General features: G+C 41.3%; 1 protein-coding gene across 1 annotated transcript; it reads left to right on the top strand.

The window, feature by feature from the left end:
• The first annotated feature begins 4,095 nt into the window (after positions 1-4,095).
• ube2d4 (ubiquitin-conjugating enzyme E2D 4 (putative)) lies at positions 4,096-14,893 on the top strand. Its single transcript, XM_031305152.2, has 7 exons — positions 4,096-4,404; positions 6,307-6,370; positions 8,552-8,583; positions 8,684-8,761; positions 11,893-11,998; positions 12,776-12,869; positions 14,732-14,893. The coding sequence occupies exons 1-7, from the start codon at positions 4,381-4,383 to the stop codon at positions 14,775-14,777; spliced, it is 444 nt and encodes a 147-aa protein (XP_031161012.1). The 5' UTR covers positions 4,096-4,380; the 3' UTR covers positions 14,778-14,893.
• Positions 14,894-18,959: the final 4,066 nt, after the last annotated feature.

Genomic DNA, 18,959 nt, shown 5'->3' with positions numbered 1-18,959 from the left:
ATTTGAACCCGGTAAGCCAAAAGAAACATGTAGTCGTGTACCAGCGTGTTTTAATGCCTGAAACACGAGAAGAAGCTACAGAAAACTCTTATAATAGACTTTTATGTATTGATCCAAGTTAAGAAAACACTAATACTGATACCCACAAAAGCAAAAGGAAGATTTGAGGAACAATTCAGATATGTTCTAGGTCAAAGGCCACCTTAACACTGACAAGCAAAATCAAATCACAGCTAAGGAAATGAGCCATGAAACACTGATTGCTCCACACATAATGACCCTTTTTCCAGTTGCTTAGCTCAAGAATTATTTGATTGTGCATAGTGCTGACTTCACTGCAAACATGAGCACTGCTTGCACATATTGCCTGAGTGTATAATCAAATCAAGACCATTGATACAAGGAGTGAACAAATATCTCTTAGTGTGCGGAACAATGGATCTTTGTTCCATAAGAGAGCCCTCAGAAAGCTAATACACTGACCGAAGGTAGGACACCTCTGGGAACTGAGAGCCCAGCTTGTGCTCGGCATTAATTGGCTGTGCTTTTATTGGATAATTCAGACATTAGCAACATCCATTTAAGTTAATTTTCGAAAATGACACAGTGAGCATATGTGCTTTGTCATGGCAACCATGGGAAAAGTGCCACCGAGAGGAATAAACTTAAGCTCAGGCGCAGCTTGAGCGTAATTGACACAATAAGTGGAATGTTTTCTGTTATACAATGTCTTGTACTGATGATTCATGTGACCAAAGAAGACAGATCACTGGAGTCTGTTGAGTCTGTGGTTTCGAATAACAGCACTATAGGCTATATTCCTCATGAGACAGGTCAACTAAACTGCCACCCCCACCCATATCATCCCGGCTCTGACACACTCACACTTCGGCTCATACATCAGTTTGGAACTTGGGGCACCAGTCCTGTAACTAAAAACTCAACTTCTGCTGGAAAGTCCCCATACAGGTCAATGATATGTTGCCTTAAAGAAACCACCACATTGCTTCCTTATTGCTTTGAAAGTTTACAAGGTAGCATCACGCCGTAACTGAAAGGCAGGGGCGGAGTAAACATTCGGGGTTCAGCCCAAACCTAGGGGGGTCCACGGTTATGCTTCTCTCATTTGTTTGTGTACCCTGTAATGCGACCCACAGGAGCATTTTCTGTCCCCATATCTAAACCAGAGAAAGCCCGTCATGGTTTTGAACGCACAGATTGCGGTTTTCAACTTGAAAGTTGTGAAATGGTCACAGTTTGTTTAGGCACAAAAACTACTTAGTTATGTTTAGAATGCTGACAGTTCATTTGTAGACCTTTCAAGACGCGGACATTAACATTAACATAGTCTATATCTTTGACGTTCCACTTCCGGGATTGGTAGTGGGGTAGTGGTAGATATCGTAGTGTTGAATTGGCATCGCTTCAATGTAGCCGCTAATGTGACCTTCATTACTACAATTAACATTATTTTCTTTTAGAACAGCATTAACAAACTAAGCACAAACTGACATTGTAAAGCATTAATAAATAAACAGGACTCGTTTAGTGTTAATTTAGGCCGGATATCCATTGCCTTGGGCTTCCTTTGTGTTACATTTCGGTCGGTTTATGAGGACTACGGCTAACCTTTTTTCAGATCTCTGCAGGGTAAATCCAGACAGCTAGCTAGACTATCTGTCCAATCTGAGTGTTCTGTTGCACGACTAAAACTACTTTTAAATGTACACATGTTCCACCAAAACAAGTTCCTTCCGAGGCTATTTTGCAGCGGCAAGACGATTGTGATTGGTTTAAAGAAATGCCAATAAACCAGAGCACGTTTTCCTCCCATCCCAGAATGCTATGTGGAGTAGCCAGACCCTCCTCCAAAGCGCTTTGGGGGAGGGTCGAGAGACTAACATTAACACAACTTGATGGGGAAACCGGAAAAATACTTGACAACTCAGCAACACCAGCCCCTTCTCCCCCGACTCAGTCTTAGTCTGCTTCACCTCCGCTTTGTAATAGTGCGTTCTGTTTGTACTCTGGAGCTGGGAATGACGTCACGCCCGAGATGAACGCGTTCCATTTACAAGTCAGATTTGTCATTGTTTTCATTAGCTCTAGCTAGGTTAGCCATTGTTAGCAATACCATTACATTACATGTCATTTAGCTGACACTTTCATCCAAAGCGACTTACAATTGCTATATATGTCAGAGGTCGCACGCCTCTGGAGCAACTAGGGGTTAAGTGTCTTGCTTGAACCCAGACCTCCCACACCAAAGGCATGTTACATATCCACTGCGCCATCACCACCCACCCAATATCAGTAGTAAACAACGCATTATGTTGTTTTTGTGCATACAAACAGAGTAACAACATGTACACAGATAGAAGTTGGACAGGATGTGTGTACGACTGATTTAGTGAGACACAAATAAGACAGAAGTGCTATTTACTGCATGTTAATTACAGCTTTCACAACTGTTGACGCGCGGGGTAGCCATTTTGGATTTTGAACTCGAGGTACTGCGAGGTTGTCCTAATTCCTAAGCCACACAACCACCTCAGCCTGGCGGCCAATAGGAAAACGATTGTGTCGTGACAGTAGTATTTAAAAACTTAAAAGATTCCGGGCTTTGGAGAAAACATTAGGGGCCCCAGAAGCCAGCCCCCTCGCTCCTACCCAGACTGAAGGTCCACTATGAACCCTGCAGGTTTTAAAGTACACAGTAGAAAGCAAACCAATGTGATTTGAGATTTCAGGGGAAGCTACAGTAGTGGTGACTGTGGGAGGCTTTGTGAGCCGAGGCTTCAAGCCAACAAAGTGTGGGCTTGACCGTGTCTGAAAACCTCATGCTGATTAATGTCCTCTCCAAATAGACAAACTCAGAACACAAGGCCGCTGCTGCACAAGACCCAAAACTGCTACCTCTGCCGCTGCTGCTGGCCGAATCTGATTACAGACAGGCCCCGAGGACAGGCAGGTCATTGAGAGCACATAGATGAGCAAACAATAAGATATTATCTGAAGGAATCTTCAGCTTTCCAAAGGAAAATGGTCCCTCTCAGTGTCACATTGACGATAGGATCCTCAACCTGACACTGAATCAGCCATTTAAGAAGAATGAACACTGCGACCCATTCATACGTACTCACTAAAATAATGACAGCTCTTTTTTCACTCTTGTTTAAGACATATAAAAGGAAGCTCATGAGGCTTTGCAAGACAAGGCTGTGCAGAAACCGGAGCATGCAGCTGACTCAGATGAATATGCCTTTACAATGATTGGTATTGAATGAACAATTCCATAGTCTTTTTCTTTATTCCTATATGTACGCGTGAATAATACACGTGTTTGGCGCCATTGTACTCTGCTGCTCCATTGTCATGCCCTTTTGAGCTTGAGCAAATGAATTCAAAAACGAAAATGTAAATGAATTAATTTACTTTTGAGCATTTCACTTGGTAAATGACACTGTTGATCTTGCATAAAAGGTTTTCCGGGCAGTCAAAGCTGTACATAATTCTAGCCATGCCTTTCCTCTGTGTGTTTTTGCTCTTTTCAAATAGTGACATCTTGTGGACACCTGGGCTCATTTTTTTTATGTTGAAATCATATACTGAATATGTTTGAGGCCATGTATTACCCTTTTGTTACAGCACTGCATTCCTATATCAAATGTCAGTGCTGTAGAGTTGAGGTTAAGGATGATGCATTGATATCTTTAAATATAGCCTAAATAAAAAATTTTAAAAAACTAAAGGGGCAAACTTGAAGAGACAGAGTTGGTAGCTACAGCTAGAAAATAGATAGGAATCTGCAAATGTCAGAGACGACTCTGGAGTTTTGGTTCAAAACAACGTGAACAAAGTGCTAACATTTAATTTTGATCAAAAAGTAGCAGTTGTTTTGTAGAAATATTCATTGTATCTCAATGTTCAAGTATCTGCCCTAATAAACTAATAATAAACTTTGATGTTGTGAAGTGGATCGTGCCAAAACTGTCAACAAAATAAAAATGTAGGCTATTTCTAGCTACTGGCATGGATGTTGTAATCATGTTGCAATTGTCAATACACGATTTGTTCGAACGGTCTCGCGATATTACCAAAACCTGTTTGCCTGGAACCAAGAGAGACGAGAGGAGAGACAGCAAAAAATATCTCAGTTGTTCTGTTGCAAGCGAACGAAAGATCAAGATTTAACACACACTTTGACGCTTAGATTGATCTTGAATCCATAAACCCAAAGCCTGCTGTATGTCAGACGCGATATCCTGATTATACGTAAAGTGAGATTTGAAAGAACGCGGCCACAGAAGCCAAATTGTATGAGTGAAGTGCTAACTGTTAACGTTAGCTGACAGGCTACATAGCATAGCCATTGATGCAATGGCGTTGAAAAGAATTCAGAAGGTGGGTGAATGATTTCTTTCATATCCTAACATTAGCTATCTTATATTGTATTCTGAGTATGGTACCGTCTGTGAAGCTCATACCAATGTGTTTGCCTTGTGTGTATTATTTCCGTAGTGTTACCTGCTTTGTTTTTGGCTCCTTTTTAAAACAATATAGAGACAAAGACGAGCTAACCGAACCACTGTTGGCCCTGTTGGTGCATTGCTACGGTATCGTTAGCTATCGACAACAACTTAAACAGCGCCGTTATTTTGACAGCTACGTTGTGTTTGTGTTTAATATTTTTGTCTGAATCATTGTGGGTGGTCACTAAGAGTATTGCTGATGATGTGTTTAGTCCACGGATGTATTATAAGACCGGTTTAGTCGCTGAATGACAGCTGCTCTGTTGTTGCCAAAATTGAACTCTAGTGTCAGCGTTGCCATATATGGAAAGGCAAATGGGCCACCGAAGCAGGCCACGGTGTGTATTTATATAACAGAATAGATAGGCTTCCTTTTCAAAAGATATTAAATAACGGGCTTAATTTCTGTTGAACCATGTGGGAACGTTTTGTATATCCCCTGATTAATAGCTTTGCACACCCGGTACTAAACCGTGCAGCCTTGTTTTCCTTTCTAAAACAGTGACAGTTTGTTATAGTGTCTTCTATATTTATTAGGGTTAGGGTATCGTGTCGGTTTTTTCCATTACCGGTACTAAATCGATACTTTTAAAACGGTACCAGAGCCTGAACTGGTGCCTGAACCGAAATATATTTATAATGTGTATAATATAAAATATAAAAAAGGAGCACAAAACGACAGTTGGCGACATTAAAGAACGGCTTGTGTATTGCTAAGGCCATATGGTCCAAATTAAATGATTGATTAATAATGTAATAACAATAACTTATAACAATGACTTATTTCACCAGTAAATTGCTGGTAAACGACAAAAACAAGCACCAGATGGGAAAAGGGTATTTTACAATAACTTTGAATGCACCACGAGGCTGGTGAGTTTCATTGAACGCACCGTCTGTGTTGTTTTTCCGACAACGGCAGCTGCAGTCAGACTGTTACGTCCCGCTGTTCGAATCCTCTACAGGGAAATACAGTCACACTTTACACCGCTTAACGTTAGCTGTCAGCATTTCAACCATTGGGTTTAATCCAGCTACTAGCTAACGGTAACGTAGCCTCCTGTGCAGCGATGCTTCTTAAAAATAAAAAAGTCAGGCACCGAAATGAGGAACCGAAATTTTCGTTCTTATTTGGTCTCGTTATTACCGTTTACGTCGGAACCGGTGGCCTATTGGCACCGCGTGTCGGTACCCAACCCTAATATATATGTTTTTGATTGTTGCAGTACTTTGATGTATTGTTTATTCCCTTTTTTATATGTGTATTGTATGCACCAAACCAGTGGTGGGATGTAACTAAGTAAATGTACTCAAGTACTGTACACATTTGAGACTTGTACGTTACTTGAGCCTTTCCTTTTCCAGCTACATTCTACTAATCTGACAGCTTTAGTTACTTTACAAATTAAGATTTCTGCACACAAAACTATAAAATATGTTTTATTCTAAAGTAAACTAGCCAACAATATAACGGCCTACAAGTCCAGCTGACATGATCAGACCATTAAACACACAACTGGTTGGATCCTTTACACTTTCTACAATGGGAGGACTTTTACTTTTAATACTTTAAGTACATTTTCCTGATGATACTTACAGACTTTTACTTAACTAACATTTTCACTGTAGGACTTTTACTTGTAACACAGTATTTTTACAATGTGGTATTAGTACTTTTGCTTTTTGTAAAGGATCTGAATACTTCTTCGAACGCTGGATGGCTGAATGTTTACAGTAAATAACATTCATTTGTTTGTGATTGTTTTTCCTTTAGGAGCTGTCAGACCTGCAGAGGGACCCGCCTGCTCAGTGCTCCGCCGGACCAGTCGGAGAAGATTGTAAGTAGTTAGGAAATATGTATGAACGCAGGGGCGATTCTAGGATCAGACCTTTAGGGGGCTCAGCCCCTAATGAGAATGTGACCCTGATACAGTGTAGCTCTCCCTCTGACAGATCAGATAGAGACTCAGCCAAAGGCGGGAGTCTGGCACAACCTCCTCTGATTGGCCAACACTATGTTTCTGTTAACCCTTTCCTTGACGGGGTTATGGCGACAGCGACACAGGATATTAAACCTGTTTCAAGCCCTTTTGAACATGTAATTGTTTGTCTCTTGTCACTAACAGAGACTTGAAGCACTAAAATTGATTTCAGCCCCCCTAAAAGGGTCTAAAATCGCCAATACCTGAACGTATTAATACCATATTGCGTTGTATAAATCAGCTTCTTTTTTATTTTATTTTGTGGCCATTTATTTAGCCTTTAATAGACAGGAAAGGGGGGAGAGAGAAGGGGAAGACATGACAAGACCCTGAGCCGATGCGCTGAGGACTAAAGGCTCTGACACACCAACCCGACGGCCGACCTTCGGCAGAAAAGGCAGTCTGCCTCCCCGTGTTGGTCCAAAAAGTGCCTCGGAACACCCAGAAGCGACGCCGACTTGAGCGTACGTTCTGTGCGTGCGCAAGACATAATACATCTCCATAACAGTAGGTGGCGCTAATCTGTATTGTCACCCAAAAAATGAAAACCGGCAGCTGATTGGATGCCTTCACGTGGGTCTGGCTGCTCCCGGATTTTACAATGGAGCATAATGGCGGCTCGTTCGGAATATGATCTCATATTTTATGAAGATAGTTCACCGAAACGTGTTTCTGAAAACATTTTAAGAGAGAAATAGGCCGTGCAGTTGCTGAATCTGTCTTCATTTCAGATCGACAAAGGTCAGTTTGAAAGATTTTCGTCAGATTTTGAGAGACGTTAGTCATTTCCGGGTTAGCGCTCCACCAATCAGATTGGCCATTGAGTCCGACTGCCCGCCTTCCGATTCAACAAGTCATATCGGCCCAAATGAAGGCCGGCGGCTCCTCAGACTGACGACGGCACAGAACACACCGAACAGACTCGAGTCACTGACCTCGCCAGACTGTCCGATGGCTGATTATCAGGTTGGTGTGTCAGGGCCTTAAGCCTCTTGCCTCAGATGAGCTACCCAGGTGCCCATAAATCACCTTTTAAGGATTATATCAGTAGAGTATGTCATTGTGCGTCAGGGGTTTGCAAATGTGTATGCTTAATGCGTTATTAATAAGGATACACTCAACTCACAACCTGTTTTAGGATTTTAAGTTCATGATACGATTTTTCTCAGGATTTTCTTTTGTTTTTTACAGAATGAGCTGCAGACAAATGACAATATAAAATATTCCTTTATTTAAATTAACTGTGCAAAACAACAGATGTTATAGATATTTAAAACAAATCCCAAATCAAAATAACTATATAAATAGAAAGAAAATCTCTTCAAATAAATAAACTAAGAAGACGTAGTGACGTCTGAAGTCAAACAAGTGAAATCTTAGGCCGGCTACACACTGCCTGCGTGGCGTGAGCGTGTCAGCTGCGTGGCGTAAGCGTGTCAGCTGCGTGGCGTGAGCGTGTCAGCTGCGTGGCGTGTCTGTTTGTATTTCGGCTCCCATGTTAACAGGTTAGAGCTTACACACTGCCTGCGTAACATGCCGAAAACGCGTGGATGCTTGAAATAGGACACGACGCGCAAGCGTTTCCAGGCAAAATAGAATAGGAAAAGATGTTTATATGTCATTTTGACACAAATACATTTAATAAATGACATGTTGATGTTTGAAAGTCTCGAGGTTTTGACATAAATGCAGATATAAATGTAATTTAAAATAATAATAAAATAATAAATAATTATTGATTTTCAAATATTGCACCTGTCAATACACAACGAAATATTCTGTAGCCTATTTTGCCGTCAATACTTCCTACCATAAATTGTCAGGAGTGTATTAAATTTACATTTAATACATTTTACAGCTAATGTAATCAAAGTAAATATTTTAGTTTTTTTCCTTCCGGTATCATTCCTAGCAGGAAGATTCTTTGATCTTGTGGGATATTAATATGTATAACCTCCCTTACAGCTTGGGATAGTTCCTTCCTTCCAGTACATTTCTTTTCTAATTTTTTGAATCTTTTATTAATCTTCTTCCCAGTGTTTCATTGGCAGGCGACAATAATGGGTCCGGTAAGTGAAACTGTATCTTAACCCAATTTGAAATATGAAGCGAAAAGCAGTGAAGTTGCTGTCGTCTTAACTTATCTTGTTTCTATTTTTATCCCAATAGAGTGACAGCCCTTATCAGAGCGGAGTGTTTTTCCTCACCATCCACTTCCCGACAGATTACCCCTTCAAACCTCCCAAAGTGAGTAAAAGGTCCATGTTGTGCATCACATATTGAGGACCATGTACAACAACACACTTCTCATTATTTTTTACTGCAGCAAAGGTAATTGGCTTCACAGTAGGCCTGCACGATATTGGAAAAAACTGACATTGCGAGAGAAAAAAAATCCTGCTATACACACACGCACACTCTACCGGTCAAAAGTTTGGGGTCACTTAGAAATTTCCATTCCACTCCATTATAGACAGAATACCAGCTGAGATCAGTTGCATTGCTTTTTTAACCAGGGCAGCAGTTTTCAGATTACATTATGTGCTTACATAATTGCAAAAGGGTTCTCCAATGTTTTCTCAGTTAGCCTTTTAAAATGACATCAGATTAGTAAACAGAATGGGCCTTTGAGACATTGGATGAATGGTTGCTGATAATGGGCAATGTAGATATTGTATTAAAGATCAGCCACCCACTCAGATCAGCTGGTATTCTGACTATAATGGAGTGGAACGGAAATTTCTAAGTGATCCCAAACCTTTGACCGGTAGTGTGTATAAATATGAAAAAAGACACATTTTTACAAGATGACATAAATAGCTCTATTTGGAAATAATACATCATTCTCGACTAGTGGGGTGATTTTGTAGGGGAGTGCATCTACATAGAAATGAAAAATGAAAAAGGAACTTTTCTAATGTGAACCATTTTTTATTTATTTTTTTAGATTATTTTTCAGATTTTTAGGGGTTTTCCGCCTTTAATGGACAGGACAGCTAGGTGAGAAAGGGGACAGAGAGGGGGGAAGACATGCAGGAAATCGTCACAGGTCGGACTCGAACCCTGGACCTTCTGCGTTGAGGCATAAACCTCTATGTAAATGTGTGCCTGCTCTACCCACTGTTGAACATGTAAACATTGTTCAACTGTAATGCTTTACAAACACCAAGTAATGGCGCTTACTCACTGCTTAGTAGCAGCTCGGCTCGGCCGCGGTGCCCCGTCCTCCATTTTCCATCGCAGATTTAGTACCGCCTCATGCGTGAGGCGAGCGTGGCTGGTCGTCATAGCGCCGCCGCAGGAAACTGCCGTGACCTCACGCGACACACACGCAGAACGTGGAAGGTGTGTGTTGTTGATTCTCGGCATGTGGCTGTTTGCCAGAAGACACATTTAGTTTCTAAAGAAGCTGGAGGCAGCAAAAAAAAAAAAAAAAAAAAACGCCGCTGGCTAAACTGTTTAAAAATGGCGGGTTTGTTCAGGACACCCCCGTCTGTCGCTATAGCAATGATGACGCAGTGATTAGTGACGATTCTCTCCGACCAATCAGGAGTCTGCAGGATTTCACGTCACCTTTTGGTATCGCCTCAGCTCGCTTGGAACCTCGACGGAGGTGATACTAAAAAAGTACCTGTTAGCAGGTAGCAGGGACTTTTTATCATAATGGAAAACCAAAAAAGGCGAGTAGAGTCGAGGCGAGTCAAGCAGGTACCATGTGATGGAAAAACGCCACAAGTGCTAGCCTGTGACGACTCTTCTGAAGTGATTTTGGAGAGGGAAATTAGGTAGAAATACACTGGTTGACAGAATAGACACCATTGTATTCATATAATATCAATCCAGGCTAAAGTGAATGATATTAATAATGCATGCATGTTGCTTCCTCTAAATTTCAGGTTGTGGTCGACTAGCGGGGCCTAGCTTTGGTTGTTTGATAAATTGATCAACATTGATTGTGATTGGTGGTTGGCTGTGCATGCAGAGCCTGCATGTCACACACTAGCAACTGTATCCAAGAACACTCAATCAGTGTAAATGATGTAATATTAGACACAGACTGCTGTTGTAGATTAGTGTTACGTTTCCAGCGTCACAGCTCCGAACCATAACGTTAATTGGGACAGACGCCTTGTTTCTTTAGGCCAGGGGTCTCAAACTTGCTGCCCGGGGGCCAATTGAGGCCCGCGGGCTGGTATTTTGTGGCCCCCCTACTTGACATCAAAGTTTAGTGTCAGTGCAGCCCGCGCGTTGTTCTGAAACGCACCTTTTTGCTGAGTCGTTGCGTGTGCAGCGCTTGCCACGCTTTTATTTTATTTGTTTAGCACTTACGGGCTACCATAGCTAGTCTCGTGACTGTGGCGTTTGTTGTCAACGGTTGTCAAGCTAGCCAACCGTGAAGTACCTGGGGGAGGATCAACGTTAGTCACTTGGTTGAAACGTGTTCCAGAGTGACGGAAAATATCTGCCTTCACCCAGTTCCAGTCATGTCTCTCTCAAAACGTGCCGTGAAGAGAAAGGTTGGCGACGAGCTCAGGCAATTTCAGTGAAAGTTGGAGACGGAATATTTTTTCTATCGAGCACAGGGGCACCCCTACATGTCTCATGTGCACAGAGAAAGTTGCGGTGTACAAGGAATATGACATCAGACGTCATTACTCAACTAGACATGCTGAGGAGTATACAACATACCAGGGAGATGAGAGAAAGAACCGGGTCTTAAAAAATATCTATTGAGGCAACAAGATTTAGTTAAGAAAGCAAACAAAGAATACTTTTGTTGAATACTTGACGTGGCCCAGCCTGACCCACACTCTACCTCGAACGGCCCCCAGATAAATTGCGTTTGAGACCCCTGCTTTAGGCTAACTATGTTAGCTTTAGCCAGGCTGGTAGCAGCTTTCTGCGGTGAAAAATGGCCGGGAGATGTCGTGATAACGTTGCATTAATCAGCTGATTTAGTTTGTCTTTGCAGCAAACATTAAACACTGACTACTGTAGCTTCACTACCCAGAGAAAGCATGTGCATCACTGTGTCAGCGGCAGCTGCCGCTTATGGTACTTTTCAACACACGGAGAGCCTCGCTTCCCGTAACAAACCTTGTGGGACTAACGTTACGTCACATGACCACCTGTCTTTAAGGGGAAGGGTCGGCCGGTAACAATCACTATCATGTAAAAGGTGAACGGTGAAAGTTTACTTTTCTATCAAGCAGCAATGAAGTTTTAGTGTCAATATCACAACGTCCTGCGATGTGATTATCGCGCGTGCGCACATCGCGATGTAGACGGTGAAACAAAATATTGTGCAGTCCTACTTCACAGGCATTTTACAATTACAAACATTCATTTCCTGTAATTTATTTTTTTTTTCTCAACAGGTTGCATTCACAACAAAAATTTACCACCCTAATATCAACAGCAATGGAAGTATTTGTCTGGATATACTGAGATCACAATGGTCACCTGCACTTACAGTATCAAAAGGTAAGAGATAATCAGGGTTACAAGGAATCAGCGGCCGCAAATGATGTCAATAATAGCTCACTAACTTAGATATGGTTAGCTTGCTAGTGCAAATCAACAAACAGTGTTCTTGTCATTACTTAGAGTTTCTCATGGGGAGACAGAAACTACGCACTATAGCTTTAATACTCCACCAATATTCCCGTTTACATGCAGCCGTGCAAAATAGGATTTTTGTGGAGGACTTGTTGGAGCGTGTGACCACAGCGTCCCTCTTTCATTCCTTCAACCAGCTTCTTGAAAAGGTCTGCTCATATCCAGAAACCTGTTGATACCCAAGTCTTTGTTAATGTTTAAAAGTAGCTGTGTTTCTCCTTCTTTTCTTTCGGCCGTGCATCTCTACCGCCGCCCGGCTGGTTGGTTTGTGTACAGTAACCGTAGCAGCCGCACAGAGCTGACCGTAAACGGGCAAGAGGCCGAAAACTGTCACAAACTGCCGTAAAAACCCTGATCGAGACGCAGATTCTGAATGAGCTGTACACATGTCCAAAGAATGCTTCTAAAACCAGAATTATACCGGCAAGTCACACGCGTCTTGATCAGAAAAATGCTATATTCTGAATAAAAAACCTTTATTCTGAAAATCCAAACAGAATATGCTGTTTACATGACCCGTATCAAATTCAGATTTTGTCATATTCCGGGGGGAAAAAAGTGGAATATTAGTGTGCATGTAAAAATCCTCAGTGACTTTCTGTTTGTGTAATCTAAATACTCTGTTGATTCATTCCTCCACAGTATTATTGTCTATCTGCTCCCTTCTCTGTGACCCGAACCCGGACGACCCGCTGGTTCCAGAGATCGCCCACACATACAAGGCTGACAGGGAAAGGTGAGTGTAAAACACGAGGGAGATTACAGCGTCTCTCAGCTTCGCTCTCTATTAGCGCTGCTCGATATGAGGAAAATATGCGATACGCGATGACGTTGCTTAATGTTGCGACGACGATGTTACTTGCGATATTAAAGTGTACTCAGTTCTGCATTACAACAAATGAAAGGAAATCATTCCCAACCTTCTTTTATGGCACAAGTTGAAAATTGAGTAAGTAACGTTTATTTATATAGCACTTTTCACAGATAAAAATTACAAAGTGCTTCACAATAATGTGAAACACAATAAATAAAAGACATAAGAATGCAACGGAAAACAAGAACACATAATCAGACAGCCATAAAATCCCTTGTCTAACTAAAAGCCTGTGTGAATAACAAAGTCTTTTTGAAAATAATCAACTAAATTTGAACAACGTAAAGAGAGGGGCAGTGCATTCAACTGCCTAAAGTGTGATTTCTGCGTGCGTGATTTCTGCGTGTGTGCGTGCGTGTGTGTGTGTTAGAGCGAGTGAGAGAGTGACGGTGATTATCTTTGGAGCGAATAGTGACTAAGGCTCTGGAGTCGCTACTCTAGAATGCCGACTCTAGAGTCACAGTGAGAGAAACAAAGTGTCTCCCCTGTTCTTTCTGACCACGGTGGGAAATCTGGAGCAGGAGAAGTTAACCCTCTCCTTGATTTCATGTTGTTTACGGAGAAGGAGAACCAGGAAATGAGTCTGGGGGGAAATGCAACGCTACCAAGCCACGGCCGAGCGACGTGTAGTTACATTTTTCGAGAGGCGTAAGGTCCGTGTCTCCACGTACCTACTAGAGATGGTCCGATACCATTTTTTGCTTCCCGATACCGATTCTGATACCTGAACTTGGGTATCAGCCGATACAGAGTACTGATCCGATACTGGTGTGTCATATATTTGATTGTGTTTTAACAGCTGTATACTACTATCCCTGTATGGATGATATGATGTATAACAGCTGTATACTACTATCTCTGTATGGATGATATGATGTATAACAGCTGTATACTACTATCCCTGTATGGATGATATGATGTATAACAGCTGTATACTACTATCCCTGTATGGATGATATGATGTATAACAGCTGTATACTACTATCTCTGTATGGATGATATGATGTATAACAGCTGTATACTACTATCTCTGTATGGATGATATGATGTATAACAGCTGTATACTACTATCCCTGTATGGATGATATGATGTATAACAGCTGTATACTACTATCTCTGTATGGATGTGATATTACTTCTATCTTTGTTGTCAGTCTGGCTCAGGTTAAACTCTTTGTGAAACATGAACAAACACAAACAATGAACGCAGAACTTTCTTTTATTCTCCAGTTTGACAGTCAGTTATAACGGAAACAGAACATAAATAAACTACTTTAATGTAGATTTTCTTTAGGGCTTTATTACGTGGTATCGGATCGGTGCATGAACTCCAGTACTTCCCGATGCCAGAGTTTTAGGCAGTATCGGAGCCGATACCGATACTGGTATCGGAACATCTCTAGTACCTACGTACGTAGCCACGGCGTAGATTTACCGCAGAAGCATAAAGGAAGCTTAAGTGTCACTGCTTGAAATGATCAATCCCCTCTAGTTATAAAACAAGTACCTAAAAACATAAAAAAAGAATGACAGTTACATTTTAAAGTGCAGTTTTCTGCTGATATTTTCTTTCAACTAACACAATAAATCTCTGAGTATGATAAAAAAGATATATTACGCAGCCCTGACTTACGGACTTATTTTGTTCCTTGTTTTCACAGTCACCTGAAACTTTTTTTCTGCAAATCTTTGCATGTGTATTTTCTTCTCTTTTATTTTTACAGGTACAACAAATCAGCAAGAGAATGGACACACAAGTATGCGATGTGAGAGAGAGAGAGCCAGGGAGATGAAAATTACAAATGAGAACAAAAAAGAAACGCGTTTGATTTGTAACTTAAAAAGGCAAATGAGCAACAGAGGAAGAAGACAACAGCAACAAAAACTAGACAACAGCCCATCTTTTTTTTGGAGGAGGAAGCGATACGATGAGGTACGGTGCCACCTGGCTTTCCATGTGCTGAGCTGCTACCATGTGCTGTCCTTCATGACTCGTATGGATCTGCTGAGCAGGACCTCACGGGCTCCTTAAAGCACTCCCATATGGAATACCGGAAACTCTTCACACTCAGACTTTAAGCTGTTACTCCTGCTTTGGTGAATCACTATCATCGCTATTCATAACGCATCATTTTCACTGTCGATGAGTCCTAGCGGTATAGCATTTTGATTTTAGGAGATTTGGCTCTCCCCTTTTTATTTTCAGAGGTACTGTCTGTGTCCCACTGGATGTCTTGTTGTTGTTGTTATTATTATTATTATTATTATTATTGTATTTTCCATGTTATTTAGTGGCCTTTCTGTATTTTTGATTTTCTCGGTATATGTGCAATCGAGGCAGAATGTTCCCTGCTCAACACAAAATGGTGCAGTGCCATTACCAGCAGCTGATCGGTTGGCGCACGCTGTCTCTCTACACCCCGAAACAATGTGAAAGATGTAAAGAAGGAATCGGTCTCTCTTATCAACCTCCTGCGTTTTTCTAAATTGCGACAGTATTTAGTGGTTTTCTAGGGCAGGGGAGAGCTGCTGTTAAGAGCTAGCTGAGCCTTGCCTCATTGAATATGTTCACATGCACACTATTTTTCCACTTTTATTCCGAATATGACAATATTCTGAATGTGATACGGGTCATGCAAACAGCATATTCCTTTTGGATATTTTGAATAAGACCTTTATCAGAATAAAGCATTTTTCCATTAGGACGTGTGATTTTCCGGTATAATCTGGGTTTTAGAAGCATTCTTTGGACATACAGCGCATTTAGAATCTGCGTCTCAATCAGGTATTCCCGCAGTTTGTGACACTTAACGGCTTCTTGCCTGTTTACGGCCTACGGTCAGCTCTGTGCGTTGCTACTAGCCTGACAAGCCAGACCCACATCCAGATGTTGGGTCTGGGAACTCACCATTGGCAGGGCTCAATCCGAGGGGCGGGATAAACGGTTGTCTTTCAAATTCCCTCTGCACGCAATAGGATAGCTCTACAACCAGTCGGCAAAACTCTGAACACATCTTCCTTTTTTAAGAATGACTTCAGGGCCGTTCTTTGTTCTTTTCTCAAAGAAAATCTTAACTCCAAGTCTTCCAGAGTCGCGGCCAAAAGCTGATTCCAAAGACCGCTGTTCACCAGCAGCAGCAGCCATCTTCACGCGGAACCGTCACAACTCTGCCGTCATTATGTTAAGCCCCGCCCACCGACTCTACACACGATGTGATTGGCCTGACTAGAGTTTTTTTTTCCAGCTCGCAAGCCAACGGAGAGTTGCTAGACAACCCTGGCTGCAAATTACATTTGCTGCCGCTAGGGTGGTCTAGATTTCTAGACTACGTTGCTACGGTTGTTGGACACAAAATGGTTGGTAAAGATGCATGGCCAAAAGAAAAGAAGGAGAAACGCAGCTACTTTTAAACATCATCAAAGACTTGGATATCAACAGGTTTCAGGAAGGTGGTTGAAGGAAAGAAAGAGGGAGGCTGTGTTCACAAGTCCGCCACTGGTAGGAAACTTGGAAAAAAACGGGAAGATTAGTGGAATATTCCCTTTCGTTAGCCGTGTAAACAGCTAAGTCTGAATATAGTCTTTTTCGGAATAAGGGCAAAAACTGGAATATTATGTGCATGTAAACTTCGTCACTGTTTTGGGGCCCTATAGGTTGAATGTCAACTTCCATTTTTCCTCACACATGCTGTTATTATTGCCCTTCTATCCTGTATAAGTAACTCCCCACGGCTGGTGTCCATACTGCACAAAATCCTGCTGTTCTTTGACTTATTTCTCGTCGTGTAGCTATGAACGTAGCTACTCTTTTCTTTGGCATATAGCTGAGCTGTGTGCCATCTCCTCAGTACAGTTACTCAGGTATCTAACCAAAATCATCAGCCTTCACATGCAGTGGCCCCACGGTGAGGGAAACCCACCAGGTCCCCCCCATATCATCAGGCTTCTAAAAAAAAAAAAGTTCTGATTTAAGTTAACGGGTTTGAGAAAACACTCCCGCTTCCTGAAGAGGCAAAAATGATCAAAGACAGATCAGCACTCCTGAAGTCCTTTATGCGTATAGGCCCGGACGGTCTGTGTTGCACAAAACATATGCTGTCATTTTATCACTAAGAGTTAGTTTTTTTAAATGAATATCCCTCAAGTTCTTTATATCAGCATCTCCATTTATTTTTGAGCAAACCTGGACGTGAACAGCGTTTAAACGACGCTGTTAAACGTGGACACGCTGCTGTTATTCTAAAAAATGAAATGGCCTCGTCACTCGTGCTCAAAATGGGAACTTAAACTGACATGACGGTTTTTCAGAACCTATTTAATTTAAAGTCACGCGCGTCTCTGTTACTTGAGGTGAATAAATACAGACGCCGTGACAATTTTAATCTGCTTTAAACGTCCAATTGATGTGACGTTTGTTTGTCTGCATTTCTTCATCTTCATCTTATTATTCGGGTCTGTGAAAGTGTGCGTTTTTGTTTGGGGATTAATAATCCACGCTGACAGTGAAAGCGTTTGTCTCGGTGATCCATTTTGTGACCTTTTTGTATCGTGTCTTTGAAAGCTTCGGTGATGGGCAATTTCTTTTTGTTTTCACTCATGTCACCAGATTGAACATTGAACAAGATTGTGATGTGTAATATTGAGTTTAATATAATCCATTGTGACTGTTGGATAAAGTAGTTGAGAAATGCTTTGAATATATATTATTTTTTCTTTCAGTCATGGCTCATAATGTGCTGATGCTGCCAATACAAAGGGAATAATTTGGTATTATGAAAGGGGGAATAAATTAGCCTTTGAGGCATATAATAGAGTGGATTCATCCAGAAAGGTCCATACTAAAGCATGAACGTATTTAGAGGCTTCGATTGTAGAATTAACACCACAGTTTAGGCACTAAATATAGATTTTCTTTAGCTGCTGTAGAGAAAATGATCAAAACAGGAGGTCATGAAAAAGTATACACTAATATGTTTTGAAAATATATCCTCTAAAATGCAGTGAAAGTCTGTTTGCTGCCACACCCGACTGAAAAAGGCTTGTGTGCTGTAGCACTTTGTGTGCATTTTGTTTGTTCATCTAGCTATTTATTTATTTTGAAAGCAGTTTTCTTCCAAATGTACGATTTGAATGCAGCCTCAATTCGTCATGTGAGTGGTGCGGCGTTGACTTCCTTTGTCCATTGTGCTCAATAGAGTTTATTTAGATAGGCAGCTTGGCATGCTTTGCACTCTGGAGAACCTTCTCACAGCCATTTGCCAGATATCAGGGATTTCGTTACAATTCATCTGCCTAACACCTCTGACTAAAATTTTAGCCTTAACCCTCATTTTGTATATATATATATATATATATATATAGAGAGAGAGAGAGAGAGAGCATTGTCATGAACTGTAAATTTGCTATCAGGGCTGTATCCCCCTAAATGGGTGATCCATTTCATCCGTAGACATGGAAACCTGCTTGAACGGCACCAATATTTTTCAGTTTTATTTGTTAAATCTTCAGCCTGGCTTTCTCTGAATGCAGGACCAGCCTTCGTGCGTCTTAAAATTTGGAATATATGTGCTTGAAATGCCACCATGAACTTGTCCACTTGTCCTCACATAGCCTACACAAGATAACTATTGACCTTCTCATAACATATGAATAAAGCTCATCTTGGTTTACTGTTGTCTGTAGTCCATTTTTTTGTGTCTTTAATTATGATGTAACAGCTGTGCGTTGTTGGTATTAAATGAGCGGATGCTTTTAAAATAAATAGCCAGATGTACTCTTCTAAATCAGAAGATAAGGTTGTGTAAATATTGTACATGTACTGCAGCAGAATTAGTTTCCCCCGTAAGGTAAACGACTACCGTAAAACGTTTCTCTTAAGCTGCATTCACGTGATCCTCGGATAGTCCCATTTACCGAGTTGGGAAGTCGTTCTTCCGATTTCGACGTGTTTGA

This window comes from Sander lucioperca, chromosome 2, assembly GCF_008315115.2.
Source record: "Sander lucioperca isolate FBNREF2018 chromosome 2, SLUC_FBN_1.2, whole genome shotgun sequence".
Classification (NCBI taxonomy): Eukaryota; Metazoa; Chordata; class Actinopteri; order Perciformes; family Percidae; genus Sander; species Sander lucioperca.
This window is presented reverse-complemented; position numbering and strand designations above follow the sequence as displayed.

Bases quoted from the DNA above. Each gene is read 5' to 3' on its own strand.
- ube2d4 (XM_031305152.2), top strand. From the start codon at position 4,381: ATGGCGTTGAAAAGAATTCAGAAG. The intron at 11,999-12,775 runs GTAAGAGATAAT...ATTCCTCCACAG, and splicing joins TGCACTTACAGTATCAAAAG to TATTATTGTCTATCTGCTCC. The intron at 12,870-14,731 runs GTGAGTGTAAAA...TTATTTTTACAG, and splicing joins TACAAGGCTGACAGGGAAAG to GTACAACAAATCAGCAAGAG.